General features: G+C 38.5%; 1 protein-coding gene across 1 annotated transcript in view; it reads left to right on the top strand.

Moving 5' to 3' along the window:
• Positions 1-23,339, top strand: part of LOC102523331 (pyroglutamylated RF-amide peptide receptor) — a 213,099-nt gene extending 189,760 nt beyond the window's left edge. The window contains exons 10-16 of the mRNA XM_032462687.1: positions 1,187-1,315; positions 5,332-5,451; positions 8,340-8,465; positions 12,193-12,243; positions 13,144-13,242; positions 16,108-16,168; positions 22,743-23,339. Of these exons, the coding sequence (XP_032318578.1) occupies positions 1,187-1,315; positions 5,332-5,451; positions 8,340-8,465; positions 12,193-12,243; positions 13,144-13,242; positions 16,108-16,168; positions 22,743-22,771 (615 nt within the window). The 3' untranslated portion in view covers positions 22,772-23,339. The remainder of the gene's footprint in view (positions 1-1,186; positions 1,316-5,331; positions 5,452-8,339; positions 8,466-12,192; positions 12,244-13,143; positions 13,243-16,107; positions 16,169-22,742) is intronic.
• Positions 23,340-24,554: the final 1,215 nt, after the last annotated feature.

Here is a 24,554-nt window from a genome sequence, read left to right as displayed (position 1 = left end):
GTGCACAAGTTTTAAGGCAATATCACAAATCAGTGCAGGCGACATCAGTCCAGGTTTCCTACCTTGCTAAGGATTTCCTTGCCATAGTAAGTCCTAGGAAAACAAGATTTTTGCAACTCCCTTTCTGCCACGTAAGAGGCCCTTTCTGTTCTGTTCCATTTACACCCAGCACAGGAATCATGGTGATTTTTTTTTTCCTGATGCAGTTGAGAGTATTTTCTAGTTGAAATAATTTTCTCTTAAATTATGCTAAATTAGGAGAAGATTGGTAAATTTTCTTCGTGTACATAGAGGCCTTTTGTATTTAAACAAAAGGAAATAGAAATCTTTTCACTTTTAAGGTAAATGATTCACCTAAAGTAGATTTCTTAAATCTAATCATTCTATTGGGAAATTTTAGTTATTAAAATAACATATTTTAACATATAGAAGACAGTTTCTCATTGTGATTTACCTAAATTCCGGAATATTTATTTTACTAGGTTAAAATTGCGGTCTCATTAAGAATCCAATTCCCTCCACAAAAAGTCTACTGTCTAGAATATAAAATTAAGAGATAGGAAAGAGATGTTGACTGAATCCAGGGCCTGCTAGTGTCTAAGCCACCGACCTCGCTTTGGTTATTTAGAACACTGGATTTCTCGAAGGTGACCTGAAACGTGGAGGGGTGATAGGCAGTTGGACTAGCTCATCTCTACCTTTTAAAAGTCGTAATCACAACAATACAGTGCTCTGAATAATTATGTGGTAAAGGGTCTTATTTGCCTGAGGTTTTATCCTCCTCTCGCTCTCTCCAGTCCAGAAGGCTGCAGGATTGGGCTTTGAGATATTTGGTATTTTTTGTTGCAATGACACTTTTTGCTTTTTAGAGCTTTCAATTATTTTTACTGAGTCACCTATCCATCACCTTGTAGCAGTGCTTGGCAAGTAGCTTATTGTGCAGACCCATCTGACCCTTAAAAATGCGGAGTAGGGATTTTGATGTCTTTTTCTGGGATCACAGAACTTAGAACTTAGGATAACACAAAGATTTCTTCTGTCCTAATCCTGGCCTCCACCCAGAGAATATTGCTCAGATGGATTGCTAAGTGAAAATCTAGCAGGTCCTGTTTTTATTATATTTCAGGAGTATTCCTACATCTGAGTTTTATTGATTTTGATTTTGTTTTCTTGCTCTCTACTTCAGAAGGAAAAGGAGAGCCTGAACAAAGAATTACATGAACTGAAGAAAGAGAATAAGCTTTTGAAGGAAAAAAATGCTCTCGCAAACCAGAAGAAGCAACATTACGAATGTGAAATAAAACGCCTCAATAAGGTATCAGGCCAGGTCAAGCTGGGGAGATCAGATGAGAAGTCTTTGTACCAAAAGCATATTCTTGATTGAGACTCAGCAAAATCTACACTGCAGTGTGCCTCAAAGTTTTGGAGGCTTGCACTAGAGGTCTTTGTAATTTTCTAAATCACTCCTATCTGCCTTGTTCAGGCATACATGGCTAAGGAGTTTTTTGGAAATTCATGTCCCTACAAAGAATTGTCATGAAAAAAGAGAGACGTGGAGAAATTTTAGAAGAGAGTAAGAACACTTTTTTTTTAGTTCAAAGAACCACATAAAGCAAGTGGGTGTTTGCAAACAGTAGTGTATCTCTTAGTCAACCGCAAACATTTCCTGAGGAAACAGGGTGCTCTTTAAATTCACCACTATGGAGCCGCTGAGTGTGATGCAGACTATGTGGAAGCACGCTAAATGCCAAACCTAAGGCTGTGATGGTGGCCGTCCTGAGACTAAGACTAAAACTTATCTCTAAAGGGGGAGTCTGGGGAGTAGGTCTATTAGGAAAATGCTGCTGATTTAATTCCTTTGCTCCAACTTAGATATTCAAAACGCTGTCTGTGAATTACTGCAAAAGGATGACATGTGAGTGCGCGTGTGTGTGCATGTGTGCTTGTGTGTGCTGTTCTATGGACTAATGTCTTAATTTTCTGGGAGGAAGGGATTGCTGACTTGTTCAGGGAAAAACATTAAGTCCTTTGCTGTTGATTTTTCCAAGAGCCACTTGTAGTGCATGGTTGAGTCAAGATATTCATCTCTCAAGCTAGATATTTCTTGATCAAAGTAACAGAAATTGTCTTCTAAAACAGGAGTAGGTGATTGGCCTCCAACACGTGCTCAGGGCTTGTATTTTGAAACGTGCACCATATTGTAGTTAACTTGTGTTCAGAGTTGTCCTTTAAAGATCCCCAAAGTTGATAGTTGTGTAGTTGCCTGTATAGTTGATAAGGTGCTTTCCAAATGTAGTGCTACATTTGATCTATTTGTGGGGAAAGTTATTATCCAGGGAAAAGTGGGAAATTGGAAATTGACTTCATAAACAATGCACTTCTCTGTTCTTTAAGAGAGAGAAACAATGTTCAGAGATACAGATTCAGAGCAAACGATTTTTCCTGTTTATTCTCTGCTGGAAATCTTTGGCAAATGAATTCAAAGAGCTAACACTGAGATTATATTTGAAATCTCTCCAAGTTTTGATATTTTCTTCTGTTCCCTAATTATCGTAAGCTCCACGTGAGTAAGATTTTTGCCAGGCTGACTTCTTTCCTACACATAGTAGGCACAGTGTTGAGGGCCCACAATACTTTTAGTAGCCCATTAATATGTTTAATTTCTCTTAAAATCAGAAGGAAAAAAAAAACCTTTTAGATTGAAAAAATATTTTCATGTTATATTAATATATTCCTTTCTCTGCAGTTATGAAATAAAATGTTAATACATATTTATTTGGAGGGTCTTACAAAGACAGCAGTCGTTATGGGGCCCCGAATTTCTCTATTTTGATCACTGTTGTAATCCAAGTGCTTAGAACAGGGCCTTGCTCATATTATGTTATTCAGTATTTGATGAATGGATGAATTAAGCTAATTAATTTAATTGACTAGTACATTATACATTCAATAGCCAATTCTCGCCCTGAGAGTCACGCTTTAATAGGCATAACACATTACTTATGAGTAGTGAAGACAAACAAAAGGGTACTTCAAGCCAGAAAAGATTTCATCCCACACATCTATACCGTCAACTGTCACTTTAAAAATGTGGATAGAAAGCGATGTGCTATGCAGAGAGATTCCTATCTCATTTAGTGCAAGTATCAGTGTCTAATGAAGTGTAAGAAATTATTATTTTGTTTTACACTGTAGAATTTTCTTTTTTTTTTTTTTTAACCACTGTAGTAAATAGAGGTTACTCAAAATGTTGATTTGGGTAGCTGACTGCACACAATTCGTCAGTATGGAATTTGGGGCTCGCCCTACTTACACAAACTGACTGCTTGCAGACCCAGTCCCTCAGCAGAAATTTGTAGCATGTCAGCTTAGCAGTTAACATATGGCTTTCAGAAGTTCACGTAACTGTGTGTACTCAGTTCTGTTTATTTGCTTTGAGGGAGATACCCAAGGGCATTGTTTTCATCAAGCTCTTGAAGAGAAGCCAGATGTTAAGTGAAAGAAATAACCTGAGGTCAGCCAACCAGTGCCACTCATGGGCAAAACTGACTTGTCTGACATGCCACCGTTGTGACGTGGGCAGATCTGTTGAGTGTATCTGTGCTGATGGTAAATTGCTATTCTAGAATAGCTTACCTGTGTTTCTTCAAGGAAGTTGGAAAACCCCAAGATAGAATAAATGTCTACTAGACTTACCTTTCATTATGACTCATTTACAGGATTTCTAGAAGTCTGAATGGCCTGAAAAGTAGACCAGGAAACTCAAATATAACAAGAACCACGAAATAGTATATTCACAGCTGTAGGATATGGAACCAGCATATTTAATTGTCTCAGTTCACTTGGTTCACCCCACCCGAGATTATCTCTCCTATTATTAATATATTTTTTTAAATATAACTATTATGATACTTCCTAGAACTACTTAGCTTAGCAACAGATTCTAACAAAACACAAATTATTAAACAACTTCTGCTGTTTAATAATTCTTGGAGGAAGAAAAAAGTTTTGTTTTTTCTTACAACTTCCTGAAAAATGATACTTACATCAGATTAGACAGCATCCGTATATTATAAGACATCTATTAGGAAATTTATAGCCTGACTACTACACATATATCAGACCATAAATTTGCTTTGCTTTTCTACCTTTATGACCATATCGTATAGTAATGCAAGGAAGTGAGTTAATAGTATCATCAAATGAGTATCATTGAATCTACTAAAGAAATATAAAGGAACTGACTTCTTGGAGCTCTGAAAGTGAACCTTTTAAAATTTGCATAGAGGACTCATTTGATAATAAGTGAGTAGTCATATTGTGTGTGGGCTCCGAGACCACAACAGGATGAGTGAGTTATGTTCTGTCACAATTTTTGATGGCCATTTTATTGAATTCATCATGAACCCAAAGTCTTTAGAACAGAGACAATGTCTTTTATATAATCTGACAAAGTAGAGTATATGTGTGGGTACTACGGGCTTATGAGTAAGGATGATAATCTGGTTGGCAAATCTAAGTGTCTCATTTCCTTCACCTCCTTACCCCACGATGAAAACACCCAAGTTGTACTGAATGTCAAGAAAGCAGATCACTCTCTTTCTCCACCCTGTAGTGGGCTAGTGGATGTTTTATTGGAGAATAAGTATGACTGTGGCTAAGCCACGGCAGGGTATGCCAAAGGAGTACAGAGCAGAAAGGACAATGCATCTAACGGATAGTGAATCTGCCTGGGTTCCCATTTTTGTGAGGTTCCCACTCTCCTGTTGGGCACGTGGTTACATAGCAGAAACATATTACTCAAAATGTCACCTGAGATCAGGAGCCCCAGCTTGTGAGGAATGCAGATTCTCAGATCCTACCCCCAGATTTACGGATTCAAAATCCTTGGGGGCAATGCCCAGGGATGGGAGTGTTTGCTAGGCCTCCAGGTGATTCTGATGCTGCCTAAAGTTTGAGCCTAATTGATAGAGAGTATATCTGACTGCAGCAGAGAATCTAGAGAAGGGCTATAGAACTATTTTTCTTTCGTGGTTGGCTATGTGGAGGGGGCTCTAACATCAAAGCTCTCTTAAGTAACAGTGAAAGTTGACTATCATGAGCATCATCGTGGAGAATAGACAGAGATTCTGAAAAAAAAAATATATATATATATATATTTTCTGGCACATATATATATGTGCCAGAAAATCAGAAAGAAGAAAATTATTCAATGATGGAAGTAGCATTAAAAGTGAAATTCTACCTTGGGCGTGCATTTGAAGTGACTGCAGAGGAATTCGTATGATGTGGCGACTCTTAGGTCACCCATGTGCTTATCTTATGACATAGGCTCTGCAGGATGCCTTGAAAATGGAGTGCTCTTCACCTTCTGAGGACTGTTTGGGGAAGTCTGAAGCGGAGTGCAGCCGTGAGGAGATGCGGACAGAAATGGAGGTCCTCAAACAGCAGGTGAGAAGTTGAAAGTGGCACGACCATGTGGAGAATTTAGTGCTTATTGTTCATCCTCCTTTAGACGTTTTTGGAAGTCTTGTTCAAAATGTGTTGAAAGCTTTTGCATGTATTTTAATTAGGATTACCTAATTTTAAAACTTTATGGGAAAATACAGATCAGCTAGTCCAACACTCACACACACAGCAAAAGAGAAAATTGAGTTTCAGACGGGTTCAGTGGCTTGTCCAAGATCACACTCTTAAAAGATGAGCGTGCTAATTAACCTTTTGGTGAGATTCTATTAGCACTGGGTCTAGAGAGTTTCATGGAGACGTGATTCATTTTGAAGACACTATGAACCCAAACTCTGTACCTTCTCAGAAGATGGTAGCAGCGGGCTGTTATTCTGTAGCTGCAAGCCTCCAGGCTTTTGAACAAAGAGGGCAGTTTTAAAGGGAATACTCTGCACGGATCGTAGCCGCTGAAGAGCCAGACCTGTTCATCTAGCCCCACACGAGGACAGCACCTAGGAATTTACTGATGCACATTGGTGTCCTCTTTCCCGCTTACCCAGCTTCACTCCCTGTTGCCAAGTGCACAGCAAGAGTAAAGGATGCCCTCCCTAAGCTCCTGTGTGTAACAGCAGCACACGGCTGTGGGATATGGCATGGCCTAACCTACCTGAGTCTAAATTGAGCTCAGCCAGTTGGAGCTAACTTAGCTGAGCGGCCACCCATGCGCATCACATCTCCTTTCCTATGAGAGGCTAAATAAACTAGTACAGGTAAAGGGCTGGAACAGTTTGTGGTGATACGGATGAATACAAAGAGATCAAGGAATTCCAATCCCTGGAACACACACTGTCAACAGTACATTTGCAATGGGGGAGAAGATTTCATAGGACAAAGAGCCATTGTTTTTCTGCTGCTCCTGGGTATGACTTATTGGCTGTTTTGCGCTAAGCAAGTGCCAGTTACAAGGGTCCTTGATGCGATACATGGAAGAATTGAGCAACTCTGATTTTGTTGATATTGTTGTTTTTATTTGCTTTATTGTTATTACTTTATAGGAACTAGCCTATCTATAAACCTAAAAAAAAAAAATCAGAGCATGTGATGGTAAAGTTGGATTTTCTCTTCTGTCAACCCCATTTGGATAATCTGCTTCAATACATCCAGGATCAAATATATAGCTTAAAAACAAACCCATGAAGGGAATAAGGGTAATATGCAGAGTGCTAAAACTCTGGCAAATTCTCAACCCCAAAGGTACCATTGGCGCTAGCCAGGATTCCTCTGAAAAAAGTGCTGCTTATGTTCAGACACTTGAACCATCTTCAGTGCTCTCATCTAATGTTCACCACGTGCAAGAGAGCTGCTCTTGAGCAGGGAGTTTACAGTAATGGTACAGTTCGTATTTGACACAGACAATGACAGGTATTCTTTTATTCATAATCCCCAAGAGTAGACCAGAATCCTTCTCCTTATTTTTTGTGTGGCTCTTTTGCTAACTTTCTGCTTTCACATTTTAACTGTGCACATTTCTGATCAGGTACCCACAGTCATTACATTACCAAGTGCTGTGTGGAACCCTAAAGGATTGAAATCCACAAAGGAACTGAGCTCAAATCTTGGCCACCTAAGTGCTGACATTGCTGTCAGTGCTGTATTTGATAAAGACTGCTCAGTTGTAATCACCTGATCTTCATCCCCTTCAAATGCCTCTGGTAATTATTCACTGATCATTGGTTTAACTCTCTCTGTATCTGAACCTCAGCTCTCAACAAAAACAAATAAACAAAAAAACCCAAAAAACCAACTCCAGAACAAAATGTCAGCTTGACTGGGTTTAGTTCCCTTGCAACACTTCTGGTGAATAAAGCCTTAAAATTAAATATGCATATCTGCAGCTAGATCCATATATATAATGTTTAACTTCTTCCTCTCTTGCCTACTACATTTAGTTCTGTTATTATTGACTTAAAATTGATAAACCTCTAGTTAAAGGTTATTTCACTGTTGGTGATGATGATGCAATTCACATTAACATTACTAAACAAAAATCTAGCTACTAGGTTCCCATGTAAGTTGTAATTTACATCTGGTTTTAGAGGAATTCCTTTGCTTCATTCCTTAAGCTTCATTTGTTTTCATAACTCTGTATTCTAGTCTCTAGCCATCGGTCAACACGATGCCGATTAAAACAACAATAATTAAATATGGAGTTTTTTTTGTTTGATTACTTTTCTGGACTATTTGGAGTACCTCTCGAGAGGCATTCCAGCTGAAATGTTACTCTTTTTTATGATGTACCCCCACAATACTTCTAAAGGGCAACTCTGGTCAATACCTTTCAACAAGCATTGTTTGCTTTCCTACATACATGAGCCTTTCATTTCTATTTTGTGCTCAACATAATGTATATTTAGAAACTTTGGCATGTCAATATTTAGTGACATCACTTAACAGCTATTGTCAGTAAACTGTCTTTAGACCCTCAAGCAGTAATTTGTACATCAAAGTCTTGTCATAGGGGTGGATGATTTGCTCCAAAACAGTGACACTTAACATTTGGAGTGACCAGGGGGAGGCCAGGTGTCATCACAATAACGAAATTGAATAATGGGTAAGGGGACTTTCTTTCAAAATATCCATATTATTACTTTACTTTTGAATTCCTGTTATATGCCCAAGGAGGAAAAAGTGAGAGCTGCCATTCTAAACAAAGTGAAAGATAAAATTATAGTCCTATGTATCAAGATGGAGTCCTACCATGAAGAAATATTCATGAAAAGAGGTTAGAAATGTCTCAGACTGGACAGACCCAGATAGCACCCCTTCTGAAATCATTTAAATGGCTTAAGAGAAAAGGAAACTAACAGTAACAGCAAGTTACTATTTCCTAGGTGCAAATATATGAAGAAGACTTCAAAAAGGAGCGATCAGACCGAGAAAGACTTAATCAAGAAAAGGAAGAGCTACAACAAATTAATCAAACTTCTCAATCCCAGTTGAATAAGCTGAATTCTCAGGTATAAGTCAAAGCAATCTTTACCAGCACATGTGTATTTTATTTTTATTTTCTCATTTTAAAAAAATCAAGACTTTTTGGCCTCCATTAATTGATGGATTTTTTTTGAGAAGTTAGCACCTGGGATGAAATCATTCTTAAACAATCTTGTAAGGAGATGAAAATGACTGGGCATTTCTTTTAACATAAATATATTAAAGACTTACCCAAGAGATTGGATTCCAAAGTCTTGATAAAATTCAGTTCTTTTGATCTTTTTCTCATAATATTTATTCTGGTAGAATGGGAGTTGAACTACCTAGCACTCAGATTCAAAGCTGAAACACTCTAGAACAGTGAAGTTGTTTCTATATTCTTGTCATTTTCTTTGAAGGGCTGTGGTGTAATGTTCCTGTCTCCAAAAACATACATATTTCTAAATGTCATTTATATATCTAGTGAAACCAAGAATTTTGTTCAGTAGGTTCCTAGATTTAATGTAACTGGAGCATTCTCAAGAAAGCCAGATAATGGTAACCAGTTTATTGGAACCGAATATATTCAATGCAAGCATATTAAAGTTAAGTGTAATAGAATATATATAAAAGTAGACTCAGGAAGTTGCTGTGATGGGTAAATCTTGATGTTAATGAGAGAACTGTAGCTAACACAATTTTAGCTTCAGAAAAGAAAATGAACCACAAAATTTTTAGTTTGCAAAATTATGCAATGCTTTTCAATAAATCAGAAATCATTATGGTACATGCTCTAACAGCTCTGCAGCTTCAAGGTTCTTAATCTTAGGAGAAATGTTAACTACTTGTCATCCTCTTCTTCCTAATAACAGATTGTGAATTAAATTTAGTTTCTTCTTTGACATCTTTTTCAAGGACTAAATTGAAATTCCTAACTTTACATGGGAAATTATTTAGCAGAACCATTTCCTTTCTAAGAAATTAGAAGGAATAAGATAGTGGTAAAATATAATAAAATGATTTTCTGAAAATAATTCATGCAACCTACTTTACACAACAATGGTTGAAAAAACATTCTGATTGCTCTTGGCGAGGAAAATTACCTCTCAATTTTTATGTCTTACGTGCAGAGTTGCCCTAATTTCTTCTAAGTTGTCACTGCACAAACTATTTTACTTCCTGCCAAATTTTAATTTTATTCATTCTGTTACAGTAAGTTCAGATTGATGACAAATATTTGTCTAGATTGGCAATGTTCTTGCCATTATAAAAGTTCTAGTATTGCTGGAAACACACAACCCTCTATGTATGTTATAGACCATCATCCACAATAATTTTCATTCCTGTGTCATCTGTAAAGTAATTTTTGATTAATTTCAACAAAATTAATGTATTGTCTAATTACAATATGGTATAATTGTGCTTATGAACTAAGGGAAGATCTTAGTGGTATGTTAAAAATATCAAATTTTTCTTTATAATGATAGTCCAAGCATTTATTGTTCAACAGTCTCATTCACTCAGATAGAAAGATGATAGAGTTCATAGGATGTACCAGTCAGTTTAACAATCTACGTTAAATGTAGTAATAACAGATTAAATGCCATGATTTAAAGAATTGGCATTGCTTTATTTGAATAGCATATTCACTGTGGTCCAAATGGACCATCTGACCAAAAATGAATTTTTAGGTCAGTCCGGCACTAGTTGTTCCTATCACTGAGGAATTTTTAAGCCAATGACTGGTAAAATAGTCGGTGTGGTGAAGTGAAAGACACTTAGAAGAAATTTAAGGATAAAAGTCTGTTCATGCCTGCTTTGACAATCAGTGAGCACCTCGAGCAAATAATTCAACTTTTCTGTCCTTCCTTTTCTTCATCTGCAAAATGGCAAAGTTGGGCTATATGATCTCTAAAATGTTTCTTATGACTCTGAAGCCTCTGTCTCTAAAAATGTTGCTTAACCTCTCTCAGTATACTCACCTGTAAAATATAGATGATGATACATACCTCATAACTTCACAAAGTTGTTCTCAGGGTTAAGTGAAAAAAATCATTACAAAAGCATGTAGCTAAAGGCATGGCTCATAGGTATTTCATAAATAGCCTATTGAAAGGGGAATTTTTAATAGTTTCATTTAGTTGTATAATTAGCATGCCACATTCAATGCCTCATAATCTAGTTTTGATCCTTGCTTTCTGCAAAGCAGTCAGCTTTATGCTGTAAGGGAATTAAAAAATGATCCATGCTGTTAAAAGACTCACAATATAATGAGGGGGACATGTATAGTCCATCCATTTGCAGATTTCATTTTTGCAAGTTTGCCTACTCCCTAAGATATATTTGTCACCCCCAAATCAACTCCTGTGCCACCTTCAAGGTCATTTGTGAACTTGCATAGAGCAGCAAAAAACTTGTTTCCTGAAACACTTGTTCCCAGTTGAGGTCCACAAGGTGATGCTTGTTTCAGTCCTCATCCTGTAAGAAGCGTCTTTTTCATGGACTATTTAGTGCCACATTTTCCCCATTTTTGTGCTTTTTGTTGGTGATATCATTTTTTAAAGTGGCCCCCAAGCATCGTGCCAAAGCGCCCTCTCATGTTCCCGAGCACAGGAAGGCTGTCACGTGCTTTACAGAGAAAAGAAACATGTCCGATAAGCTTCATTTAGAGATGAATATAGTGCTGTTGGCCATGAGTTCAATATTAATGGATCTAGAATATTCATCAAATAAGGTGACTTTAACAGAAATTCACATAGAACAAGATAATGTATTAATCAGTTAACAAAAATGGCATGACCAGGGGCTGGTAGGAACCCAAGCCTGCATTTCCCTGGGAGTCATGCATGGTTCAGTATTTGCTATTTAAGTGTTCATAGTGACTTTATAGAACATAACTGATGCAAATGATGAGAATTGACTGTCCCTAGTACACATTGGACCTGAAAAGTCATATAGTAAATGTAAAATGCTAAATGGGAGGACCAAGGAAGGAGAGAATAATTCTGTAGGTGGGACTTGGAAGAATATCATACAGTAGGAGACATTTGACCATGCTTCACAGGGATGTGGAGCATTGAGTGTAGGGTTGACAATGGCATGACTCAAGAGTCCAAGAAAAACCAGCTTTCCCTTGCTATGCCAGATGTTGGGGGAACTCCAGGTAGGTGACTCTGCTAGTTAAGGTTGGGCTTTAAATAGTGTGAAGCATGAAGTATAGCAGTGTGACTTTGAACAAGTTACTCAGCATCTCATGCCTCAGTGTCCTCCCCTGTAAATAGGAATAACAATGTTACATATCACATAGGGGTACTGGGAGAATTGAAGGTGAGTTATTAAGCGTAAAGCACTTAGATCGGTGTCTGGCATGTATTAAGTGCATATGCAACTTCCAAAATTTATTGTGGAAGCCTCTGAATGTGCCACTGATCAATCTCAATTACATTCAGTAAGCAGTAGATGCTGTTTCTATATTAATATCTATGTCTATATCTTTATATAGCTAAATAGATCAACCTAAAACTGAGAGTTACAATGGCACCAACAAATTGGAATAACAATTTTTAGCCAGCAAGCTTTCCAGACTTCATTTGGGAATGTCAAGGTAGAACCAATGTGTGTCTGGAAAATCCAAAACTCAACTCTTCATTGGCATTACTGTTATCAGTGCCTCACCCTTGGGCTTCTGAGCAGGTCACCGCAAGCTAGGTTAAGAATAGCTTTAGGACACTTGAGCTCTTTCTGATACACAAATGCCTTTGTTTTCTTCCACAGATCAAAGCTTGTCAGATGGAGAAAGAAAAACTAGAAAGGCAATTAAAACAGGTATGTTGATCCTTAGAGTCATCAACCCTCTTGTCACGTTTGAAATACCAACTTTAGGTTTTACTCACACATTTATTCCCGAGGACAGCAGTTTCTAACGGATTCAATTAAAGGCATATTCAAGCTCTGCTACAGATTGGCCTAAGAACAATCCATGTTTTTCATGGTCAGCTGAAACGTCAGTGGAGAGATAATGCTTAAGTATCACCAAGGTCTCTCAACCCTAATGCTCATGAAAAACACACGCTTTACAGAACATGTTACCAGGAGCACAAGGTTTAGTGTATGTTCGTGTGAATGGAAATTTCTTCATAGACCCACAAACACCTAGGAAATACATTTCCTTGGTGTTTCTTGAAGTTGCTCAACCAGTTGACAATGGAAAACTACACCAAAGACTTGTGCCTTCTTTTGAGAAAGCAGAGTATCTTCTTGGGCATTGAAGCCTTCTACCTTGTTCTCTAGTAGCCTTAAGGAATGAATATTATTTCTCTTAATTCCTAATTTCCTCTCTGGACTTTAGTTATGCCAGAAGGGTCTCTGGCTGCAGTTTAAGAAAATGTATTTTTTGGCTTAATGGCTGGTTTTTCTTAAGCAAGGACACCCTGGGAAGATAACTGAGAAACATAAAGTTCACTCTCGACACCTTTCCAGGGTTTTTAACTTCTTCAACACAGAAAAATTACTAAGGTTTTACCTTAAGGAGAATTTGGCCTGGGAGCTTCACTGGTATCCATCCACAGTCTACACTGACAGGTCTCCTCTCTTGACTCACGATTATGCCAGATTTAGGCTAAGCCTTAAGATTTAAACCAAACCTTGTGGTTGTATAAAGTGAGTGTCAGTGTGACTTTGCAATCTCACCCACTCCCGGTGAACCGGCAGCACCATTCTCCTCAGATGTATTTCCCAACCTGTAACTGCGGCTTGAAGCTCCCTGTGTGGGATCCACGTGGACCGGCAGTTCCTGGGGCCATGCGGGATCTGCAGCAGCACCCAGTAAGTAGAGCTCTCATCCAACAAACAATGGCTTACGTCTCTAATGTGTGCTGCTGTTCTCTTTTGGTAGAAACAATGTCTGCCTCTGGAATTTTGACACATTATTTTATCTGCATAAAGAGCTCCTATTTATCTCAGCCTCTAATCTTCAGAGTTAACAATGGTCAATGTGCAATATAATTATCTTTGGGACACTGTATCCACAGGACATATAGATATGAATAAATTAACTGAAAGGCATCAAATTGAGCTAACATTCCCTGAATGAACGTATCGCATTTTATATGGGATTGTTTTTAATGACATACTGACTCTTCCAAAGGGACATGTCTGTGTATAAAGCGAAGTGAATATAGCAAACCAGTCTGGGAGATGCCTTTTTAGTTGTAAACTTAATATTGAACTACTAAATTGCTACATCTGTGCAAAATAGTTTTTGACATTTTCCAATTGAAAGGATATTCTTTAAATGATCCAAGAAAAAGTGACCCACTTAAGTTGCTATGACTGTATCTACCCAGGCAAAATGAAATGAAGAGTGGAGCAATTATTTGTAAGTGGAATTGATTTGGACAATCAAACCGAATAAGTCAGACTCAGCACCCTCCCCTTCCTTCTCAGTAGCAGCGTTCCACCCGCCCTCCCCATGGTCTGGGTACTTGTCCCGACTTCCTAATTTGCCTACACAGACTCTTTAGGCACGAAGTAAATTATGCATTTTCCTGCATTTTGGATTAGCTCAGACAACCCCCTCCTCCTTAGTTGCTATTAGCTGTGTTTCTAATTATGCAAAGGATCTGGGATTTTAACTAGGGATTTTCCGAGAAGAGCACTTAGCTAGCGTGCATGGTTCTCGTTTGCCTGAAACTTTTCATACTTTTGCATTTGAGTGTGACTCAAAGCCCAAGGGAGGGCTTTCCCAAGGGAGGAGATAATGACTCTTTGGGTGGCGGAAGGATTTTGGAGTTTAATGAGCATCTCTTATTTGACCCTGGTGTGACACGGCGCACAGCTGAGAGTTTGGTTCTTGTCATGTTGTTCTGGTTGCTACTTCTGTCTGCTCTCCCTCCTCCATTTCCTTTTCTTCTTTATCTGTTTGCTTAATTTTTACTCTGCACTAGAAACATTTCTGGGAATCTCCAAATGCAGGACTCATTCCTTAGACTTTTTTTTTTTTTTTTTTCAGAATGTAGAAGTAAATTTATATTGTGGGAAACATAAAAAGAGAGAAGTTTACTAAGGAGTTAGCACAGGTTGGAGAATTGGGGAAATATTCTTGTGAAAGCTTAACTATAAAACCAATGAGTCATTCAAGTTTATCTAGAAGCAAAAATGACTGTTTTCTTCAAATCTTCATTTGTGGAAAGAAGGCAGAAACTCACCTGCTATAAAAGCTCAACAAATTTTTCTATCAGTTATAAGAGACAAAACAGTCCAGATCACATAAAATTGTCACCAAATAAAGGTCTGTATTGGAAAAGATTTTAAACCATTTATAATGGCTACATTTTCAGGCAGTATTCAGTTCAGTATGATGATAGAATTTACAGAAACTCCCAGAGTTCACTTTAAAAGCATATTTCATGTTTCATGCTTATTTCTAAGGCTGTATTAAAGCACATGTGATGGTGTTTGCAAAATTGTGGTATATTCACCTTCTTTTGGCAACTGTCCTGGAATAGAAAACTGAAGCTCACGTCACTTATCCTATGTGTTATTTGAGACATCTAAAAATAAACGAGAAGATGAAAAACAGAAGTGATCGCACTTCCTCTTTGCGTTTTTTCATGCACCAAAAACAGCTAAGAGCCTAGGTGTCTGAGTGAGGGTCCAGTGGGGTCAGACTGTATAAATGCAGCATTTCTTAGTGTCTTGTCAGACAACTGAACTGTTGGGCTACTTTCTGTGGTCTGGCAGTCCTGTAAAATGTTCTCGATTGGCTCATTGCTGGAGAAATTTTTCCTGAGTTATTTTCAGGAGGTGATTGAATAACAGAACAAAAGGTCTGAATTCTCTGTGTCTTGGGGAGAGGTAGGAGGCAGGTGTAAGCCAGAGGACGGGGAGCAGGAAGACAGGAAGACCTTCCCACCTCCTGGGCAGGTAAAGCTGAAGTTGCTCTGTTCCAAGTAGTTTAATACAAAGATTCTGACCTTGGAACTCTGTTTTGAAATTCAAGTCTATAGCTTATGATTTGTTCAATGCAGTTCATTTTACATGTTTCTTGATGTTCAATATCTCACAGTTCTTAACTGGTGTAAATCTAGGAGAAAATCCCAGGAGAAGACTCCAGGTCTGCCCGCTCTTCTGGCTGCCTCTCTAGTCTGAATTATCTGAGCAGTTTAGAGTAGTCTGCAGAGGAACAGATTTTCTTCACTTTAACATCCTGAGCCTCTGTTAGCTGTGTCCTCACATAATGGCTTAGATTTCTTCCTTGAACCACCACAAAAAACATGAAACGTGTAAATTTTTGCCTGGGTCTTCCTGTTTCCTCCTGGGTGAGGCTTTTAAAAAGAGTCTTTGTTGCTGGTAAATTGTTTTGTTTTATTTATGGGCCATAGTAAGTTTTACAAGAGTGTTTATACTTCTGCACATATCGCAAACACATCTGTTTCCCAAAAAAGCCACAGTCCCGAAGAAGAAGAAATTCTGGCCAAACACAGAGTGGATTTAGGAGGGGAGGAGGGAGATGGTAGTAACGATGAGGGAGGTAAGAGAGGTGAGCAAGACTGGCAACAGGTTTTGATAGAAACTACTACTGTGTTGCCCATGTAACAAAAGCCACACATTTTGGTTATATTTTTAACGTGCCACTCTGTTTTGCTGGAAGCCCACCCTGCTACAGTAACGTTTTATTGTCCCACACAGCCGGACTATCAGTGGTATGCTCCTGACCAGTTTCCGCCAGATGCGCAGCACAAGGCAAATGGTAAGACCACAGCTGTAGTGAGCATTCTTTCATGTTTACATTTCAATGGGATCTTTGGGGGGATGTTTACTCAACATCCATTCATTCTCTGGGAGTACCTACTCTAAAGCTATGCTGCATACACAACTCTAATGTGATGCACCTGGGGTGAAACTGCACTCCTCTAGGAAAAGAGAATGTTGGAATGCAGACATGCGTGGATCTCAGTTCTGGCTTCTGCTCCTATGGCGGTCTCAGAGTCAGTATTCCATCTGGGGTTCGACATGAGAACTGCCAGCAGAGCCATACTGTAACAACAACAACAAAGCTCTGAAATTCTCCTACAAAGGACACATGCGCTGCCACTATTCCAGATTGGGTTTGCTAGACAGATGTTTTAAATGTCACTGGCAGACAGACAGAGGAAACCCAAGGCTCAGATCTGTGTTCCATAATGACTAAATGTCAGACTCCACATTTAGGCCAGAGTTGCCCACAATACCCACCTCGAAGTACTATGGGAAGAACTAAAAAGTCACCTACAAGGTACTCACAACTAAGAGTACTCTTCTGTCTTATTTTTCTTTGGTTTAACATTCTCCTCTCTCTTTCCAGAATGTGCTATCCTTTCTACCGCTTGTTTCTGTGGTCTCACGAGGCCACCCAGGAGTGTGCTATGTAAACTGGGCTATGATCATAATCCCACTTGTAGTCTCATCACGTATAGTCAAAAGTCGGCATTGTCTGCCACATGTTTAAAATCCATGTGACACATGCCTGTGATTCTAGGCTGTTCATTTCCAGAGATTGGAATCTATCGAGAAAAGCTGAAGATGAGCCATATTCCAATTTCAGGCCATATACTTAAAATGTAATCTCATTTACTTCAGATCTGAGATCACAGAATTCTGGTTTTTAATGCAAGGGGTCCATTATGGAGTGGAAGTAGGGAGCCACAGATACCACTTGTAGCTTTGCAGGTTGTGAACTTCACAAGTCCAAAGGGTCCTTCATGGTAGTTTATGTAAACAGAGCCTCCTAGAGTTGTGCAGTACACAACCTGGACAGCTGTACAGAGAACCATGGGGAGTGGCAAAGGCCATAGCTTACAGTAGCATTATGGAGAAGAAAGATAAAAAGTGAGAACTTTATAAGAAAATGTATACCTATTTATCAGAAAACTGTAGCACTTTCTTTTTTCTTTTCTTTCTATTACAACTATAACCATTGGTTTTAATGACATTTTGGGGTTCCAGTCATAAGAGAGAGCTTTTAATAGAAAGGCATACTGTTAACCATAATGACTGCTGCATAATGCCTGTGTTTTTGAAATCCATTGTTGTCTAACAGCTGAGTTTCACCTGATTATAATTTTCCATTTTATATTACATTGGTCTGGGATGAATATTAAAAATATTTCCTCCTGAATTGAAGTTTAATCAGTAAAAAGTACAATTACCCAGTAGAGACTTCAATAATCTCTTAAAGCCATTTATATATCACTACTGGATTCTTCCTGGACCAATGTAATAGAAGCTAATGATTATATAAAATAGAAATGAATTGTGATGACCTTCAGAAACTAAATAATATGCAGAAATATAATTTTATAGTCAATGTGTGAGACCTACCGATTCTTGTCTACTTGGGAAGAAATAGAAGAGCTTTGTGATGTATAAACATGCTTTGTATCAGTGTCTACAGACATAAAATTATAATAAAACATAAACCCTTATTATGTAGGAACTTAAGTATTTTTTAAAACATTGTTTTAATCTTCACAACAATGCTATCAAGTAGGTTTTATTATTACACCATTTTACAGATGAAGAAACTGAGGCTTGGAGAATTTAAGTAGCATCTCTAAATTAGGAAGTTAGGAAGTTTTTAAATTAGGAAATTAGGAGTTAAGAAGACTGAGCCCTGGGCTTAGATTCCAGGTGTATAAGACTTCAAAACCTGTGCTTTGAATCACATCCTGTAGTGCCCTTGAAAATCAACCTCTCTCACCATATTAAAAATTTCTAAAATAATACATATAAAAATAAGCCTGGGGGCCTTAACTTGGTTAATTATACAGCTAGTATCTAATGCTCAATGATCTCTTCTTCCTAAGAACTCACAGCATATATTACCAGTGCTTCTCATTTGACATTTCAGATATCACAGGTAAAAGAACTATGTAGCTGGTACTATGTAAGAGTAAGTGCATAATAAATGTGTTATGACCTGGATCTTGCTTGGGCATCCCTGGTGGAAATTGAAAAGGTATGTTACTGTCCAAAATTTGTCCCTCCCTGCACTTGCCTGTGGCTTGTCTGCAGCAGGTGAGGAGGGCTGATCATGGCGAGGGGACCACCATAAAAAGAAATCCCTTCCTTAAAAATCTACCTGCTCGGGATCCCTGTCGCTCCTCTTCCAGCTCCCAAAGCTGACACTATCTCAAAGCTCAGGCTAGGTCATGAGAATTGTCAGACGCTCTGAAATCACCCTTGTCACCAACATCGCACGTGCCATCATTTAATTTCGTACTGATTCTTGTTATTTTTTGTTTCATTTAATCGGAAAGCTCCTTTTGATTTGTAAGTCCAACCTAATTGCTCCAAATTCTAAAAAAGAATTTTGAGGTATTGATTGTTAAACAAATGTGGGTTTAAAAATCTTTTTATGATACAGATCTTTTTGTTGTCTTATTATATGACTAATATTTTTATTCTGCACTATTCAAGAATACATACACAAATGATCAGTATAGTCTGTGTTTTGGGCTAGAAATACCAAAAATCAAGCAATGGAAAGAAAAATGAGTGAAAAAATTAGACTCTGTTTCTGATCATCTATACAAAGAAACTATTTCTTAAAACCACTATACATTGTATTCAGATAATAAAGACTTAAAATATGTTATTTATATTTAAATGAAAAGGATCCTTTCAAAAATGTGGATATTTAAGTTAACATCAATTAGTGTACTTTATAGATTGTCTTAGTTCTTGGTTTTTATTAATTTCCTATGACTCCTGACAAATTTATTTTTCTGACCCCAATATATGTAGGTATATATAGGTACTTTATCCTAGTATCTTTTTTTTTTGCAATTATTCCTTTTTTTATAATTTAAACTGAAATAGTGGCTCTTATGTCTATACATAGAATATTTATAGAGTGGTAGCCTTGTGATTGTTAGAAGATACAGTGGGTGCGTCATGGGCGAATTTCTCTGATAGCACTAGATCCTCCTGTAACACTGCCAGGGTCTGGGGCAAGAATGCAAGGAGAATTGCATACTTTATGTATAAATATTTAAATGTTATGGCTCAAGCTTAGAAGCTATTGAAGTATAGTCTGTCCTCCTATTGATAAATATCCTGGCAGGCCAGAGTCAAATTCGGACTGCTCAGAGTCCAGCCAGCTCTGCCAGGACCCAGTGGCACCAGGAGACCAGAGCCATTGTCCACCACCTTCTCCTCCCACCCTCCCTCTCTGAGGGGTCTTGAAGGTGAATTTGAGGACAGTCCAGACAGCACATCACAACTTGACCCATATCGCCCTCAGCACCTCATAAACAGCACTCCTTGGCTTCGGGCCTAGGGAAGAGGACCACATGGGGCCTGGAAGCAGACCCAGGGTCACTCGGCAGAGAATTTGGGGGTCTGAGTGGAGGAGCCACAGGCTCGTGCTAAAGGAAGGCAGACACACTGTGGGGGGGGGGGGGATTCTGGCTGGAGGAGGCCAGAGCAGGGTCCTCCCTGGCCCAGGATTTAGGTCGGTAGGTACAGAGTACCACATCGAACAGTCTTCAGGTCAACTAATTCCCAGCCTTGCTCTCAGTTACATCTGTGGTTCTTTTAGAGTACCTTGGCGACACACTGAAATCAAATCTTCTTTCAGGAACTAAAGATCTAAATAAAGGTTTTCGAATTATTTGAGACTTACTTGGCTTTCCCTGTTCATAGCATTAAATAATGGCATTTTCCCACACTGGGTTCCAGTTTCTGTTTAAACCTATGATTTTACAAAGAACATTTTAATCTCATTTTATCTGTTATCAGAATGGGATGCCAAATGACTTCCATGTTTCCGGAACAATTATGGCACAATAGAGTCAGCATAACCTTGAAAACAGCTTGTTTATTTCCTCGTTTGTGGAACGTCAGAAGGCTGTGTTGTTCTGCCTGTGTTGTACGCCAGTCACTTCTGGACCTTCCAAAATTTCCATATGGTGCCGAGTTGAACTCTGTCTAATGAGGTGGAGCTCAACTCTTACATAGTTGGAGAGGCACGAAATTTGGGGATGTGAGACTGTGTTGTGAGCAAACACAATTATTTCTTTACAATACAGAGATCAAAGCCCAACCACTATAATTGGCCTTTACCAATGTCTAGTAATAACTCATTAACTGAATACTGACTGAACTCATTACCATAACAAAGTTCCACAAACTAGGTGGCTTAAAACAGCAAAAATTTATGTTCTCACAGCTCTGGAGGCCAGAAGTCCAAAATCAAGGGTTGGCAGTGTTACGCCCCCTTCCGAGCCTCCAGAGGAGTGTCCTTTCTTGCCTCTTTCAGCCTCTAGTAGCCCCAGATGGCCTTGGCTGTGACAGCAGAACTCCAGTCTCTGCCTCTGTCTTCACATGCCTGTCTTCCCTCCTTGTCTGTGTTTAAATTTTCCTCTTCTTATAAGGACACCAGTGCTATTGGATTAGGCTAATCCAGTATAACCTCGTATTAACCTGCTTATGTCTGCAAAGTCCCCATTCCCAAATAAGGGCACAGTCACAGGTACCAGGGGCAAGGACTTAAGCACATCTTTTGGGGGGACACAATTTACCCCATAACACTAGCTATGCCAGGAACTGTATTTTAGGTGTTTTATACTTATCATCTCATCAAAACCCTCATAGCGACCTTGTGAAACGAGGACTGCTCCTGTCCCTGCTTTTTAAATTGTGGAGACTGAGGAGCAAAGAAATAAGGTAATTTGTCTAACCCCACCTGGCTAGTTGTTAGCTGACACAGACAAGCCCGTGCAGCCTAACTCCAAAGCCCACATTATAACCACGAAGCAATTTGGACCACCCCATGCTCTACATTAAGTAAAATATAATAGTGTTGTATTTTGCACATATATTATTTAAATAAATTCTGATGGTCCTGTCCTGAAAGCCAGAATCTTTATTTCTCACTTTGTTTCTCTTTATAACTGTCTATATCTAAACATTACAGATGACTTTACAACAGTAAATAGCTTCGATTTGTTGGATTTTTTTCCAGCCTCTAATAGTATGAAGAGATAAGGGAACCAGTGTAAATAGTAAAAACTACTTAAGAAATGTAAGAGAAGAAACTTAGAGACTATGCTTTGCAGAATTTTCAATACAGATGGATAAAATATCAATAATATTTTTCTTTTGTAAAATACGTTCCTTTCTTAATTATCTCGCCAGTGGTTAATAGAGAAGATTAATGAAACTTAAAGGAAGATAAATCTATGCCTGTTTCTAGATTGTTAGAAAAGAATTCCAGGAGAAATGACACCTCACCTTTAATGCTCTAAAGGTCAGCTTAGCAGTAAACTAAGTGATTTTGCTAAGGGACTATTAAATACAGTGCAAAAGCATATTTACATGTACAGCAACATATGAAAATACAGATGGTAAATATATTCCTATTAAAACACTGATTTCATAAGCAAAGACAAAACATTCTAATTAGCAGTCTGTATGGATAGATACAGGTAGATAGACAAATAGATAGGGAGGGCCTAGATCAGAAAAATGGACACAATATTGCTACGATGTATATCAAAGAAGTTCTGCCTATGTTTCTTCTAGGAGTTTTATGGTTTCCAGTTGATTTTTTTTTTTTAATGTAATGGCCACAGTTCTTAGAAGAATATTTTTTAAGCCTGGAAAAGTAACTTCTTATCTTCCTATTACTAAAATGTTGGTTTAGCATGTCTTTTAAATACCAAATGCAGAACAGCAAGTATAAAACATTTAAGATACACTAAATTGTTACCATGAATAAGGAAAACACCCTATTTCTTGGCGATAACATGATTTTTTTTTCCTGTTACCATAAGTAGACTTCATCGAGTTTGTCTTTTCTGTGGTTCTATTTGTGGCAGTCTGTCCTGGTCCTACGAAAATATTCCAAATTTTCGGTATCGGTTTTCGTGATACACTATCACACCTTAAGAACTGTGATCTTTTCTATGGGTTTTTAAGCTAATTTATTTGGCGGTTCTCTCTCTGGGGTGAGTACTGAACCGAATAGTAACACATGTGACTTACTTTCATAAGCAAATACAAGCCACCAAATGCCAGCGAGAATGAGAATAGACTATTCCTCTTCGGGCATGGTTAGAACTAGGCCTCAGGTGAGCTCACCAAATGGTGAGCGTATGTCAGTGCCGAAAAGAATAACCCTCCGTTTGCCGCCGCCTGATTTCTCAGGGCAAACTCGTAGGGGCTCATGAATAAAACACTTCTTTTTCTGGCCAACCTCGAAGTTTGTTAGCCTTCAGCCAGAAGAAGAGAGATGAATTTTTAATTTTGAATCTGAAACATTTTCCTGCTGTTTCTCATAGGTTTCTCAGAAAAGAAAGTCAACCAGTAGACGCGCACACAGCGGAGGAGCGCGCGGGCCCCCCCACTCCCTCCGCTCTGCCGCGGCCGTGTCTGCGCCGCTGCCGGTCGGCTGCTGCGCTCCTGGGGCGCGCTGAGGGTCCCCTCTGGCACGGATGCGGCCGCGGCCGCGGCCGCTACGGCCGAGGTGCTGACCAGGTCCGGGGAGCCGGACTCTACAGCCGTCACAGCTCCCAGTTTCCTCCCAGTGAGGTTTGCCGACGGATTCTGCGCCGCTCCCCCAAGCTTTCCTCCGCACCTCGCTGCTGGATTTACAGGGATGATTTCATGATATCAGCACTTCCACTTGGGGGTGCAATGATATTGCATGTTGATTTAAATATTTAAAAATTTCCCCTTGGGGGGAAATTTTCTGCAGCTTTAAAACTTTAATATTTGCTCCCATTATTTTTATAGGGGCTTAATTCTTCAGCCAGTGTAACTAGATGCTATGTTCATCATTGTTGGTCTTCGTGATCCGGTAAATAGGATTGAAGAGGTGTATATATTTCCTTAAACTAAATGAGTATTTCAGCCTGAATAAAATGGTAAACTTGGAACTATTCTTTAATCAAATCATTTCTTTAAGATGAGAAATTGTGAGCCTACTTCATTTGTAGGTGGATTAGATTATGAAATATAAAAATCCTAATGTGATGGTGATGTCTTTGCTACATTCGTACATACTAACAGAAGTAGTTCAGAGATATATGGATTTGCAGCTAAATCTGTTTTCCTTCCTGTGCATGTGAGTAATTATTAATGAAAAACATAACTCTGACTTCTCAAACCAATTAAATTGGAAAACAAATGTAGCCAAATTTTATTGCAATTAATTTATACAGGGACGTAACAGATGTCTAAAGCTTAAGCAGATTTAAAAGTATTAAGTTCATCCATTTAATAAGGATTCTGCGAGGACCAACTGGTGATCCTCTTTGTGAGGAGAGATAAAGCAGGAATGTGAGATCCATGGATATCCATACTTCTAGGATCTAAAGAAAACCAGGAGCATTGGCTGAAACTGCAGTCGAATAAACAATCCAGAGATACAGCTGAGACAATTTAGCTCCGACTTCCAGAAGTTATGCTGCTTAATTCCAGCTCAGTTTTTTGTTTTTCAGTTTCTGGAAATACTTGAAGCTTTGTGTAGTAGGAAGGGGAAAGAGCCTTACGAAGTTAAATACTTTCAACCTCAGTCTCTGGCTACTTAATTCTTGATAATTCTTAAGAAAGAATTGTCCCTCTCTTAATTCACTAAAGCTTTATTTTTCCTACTACTTATTAAAGAGATACATCATTTTGGGCCAATACTTCACTACTGAGTGAATCAGAAAAACAACAGTTTTATTGAAACATTTTGGTGTACTTTTTAAAATTTCCATTTCCTCAGATTAGTGAAAAAGTCATTGTGATACCAACTTCTAGTAGTAGATTATTTGCCAACCAAGCTGTGCCCACCAGAATAAAAACTGAACATACATACAAGAAGTACCCCTTGATAGTCTTGATACAGGTCAGTTCAACAGCAGTAAAACATGATTTAACCATCCTATTACCATTATTGAAGTCATCCTATTACTAATTAGCAAGTTTCCAAGCATTGGCAAGATTGTACAAATGCTAATGTATTGGGAGAAAATCCAATTTAAGTGAGACCTAATTTCATCTGAACTCCTCGTGGGTGACTACAGATGTGCGAAGAGGACCCCTTGCTCAGAGTACAACTGTCGTTCTAAGAAGATAGATTTGCACAGCCCTGGCCTGAGAGTCAG

The sequence above is a fragment of the Camelus ferus genome, chromosome 2 (genome assembly GCF_009834535.1).
Source record: "Camelus ferus isolate YT-003-E chromosome 2, BCGSAC_Cfer_1.0, whole genome shotgun sequence".
Lineage (NCBI taxonomy): Eukaryota > Metazoa > Chordata > Mammalia > Artiodactyla > Camelidae > Camelus > Camelus ferus.
Note: the sequence above shows the minus strand (reverse complement) of the source record. Positions and strands in the feature narration are given on the sequence as shown.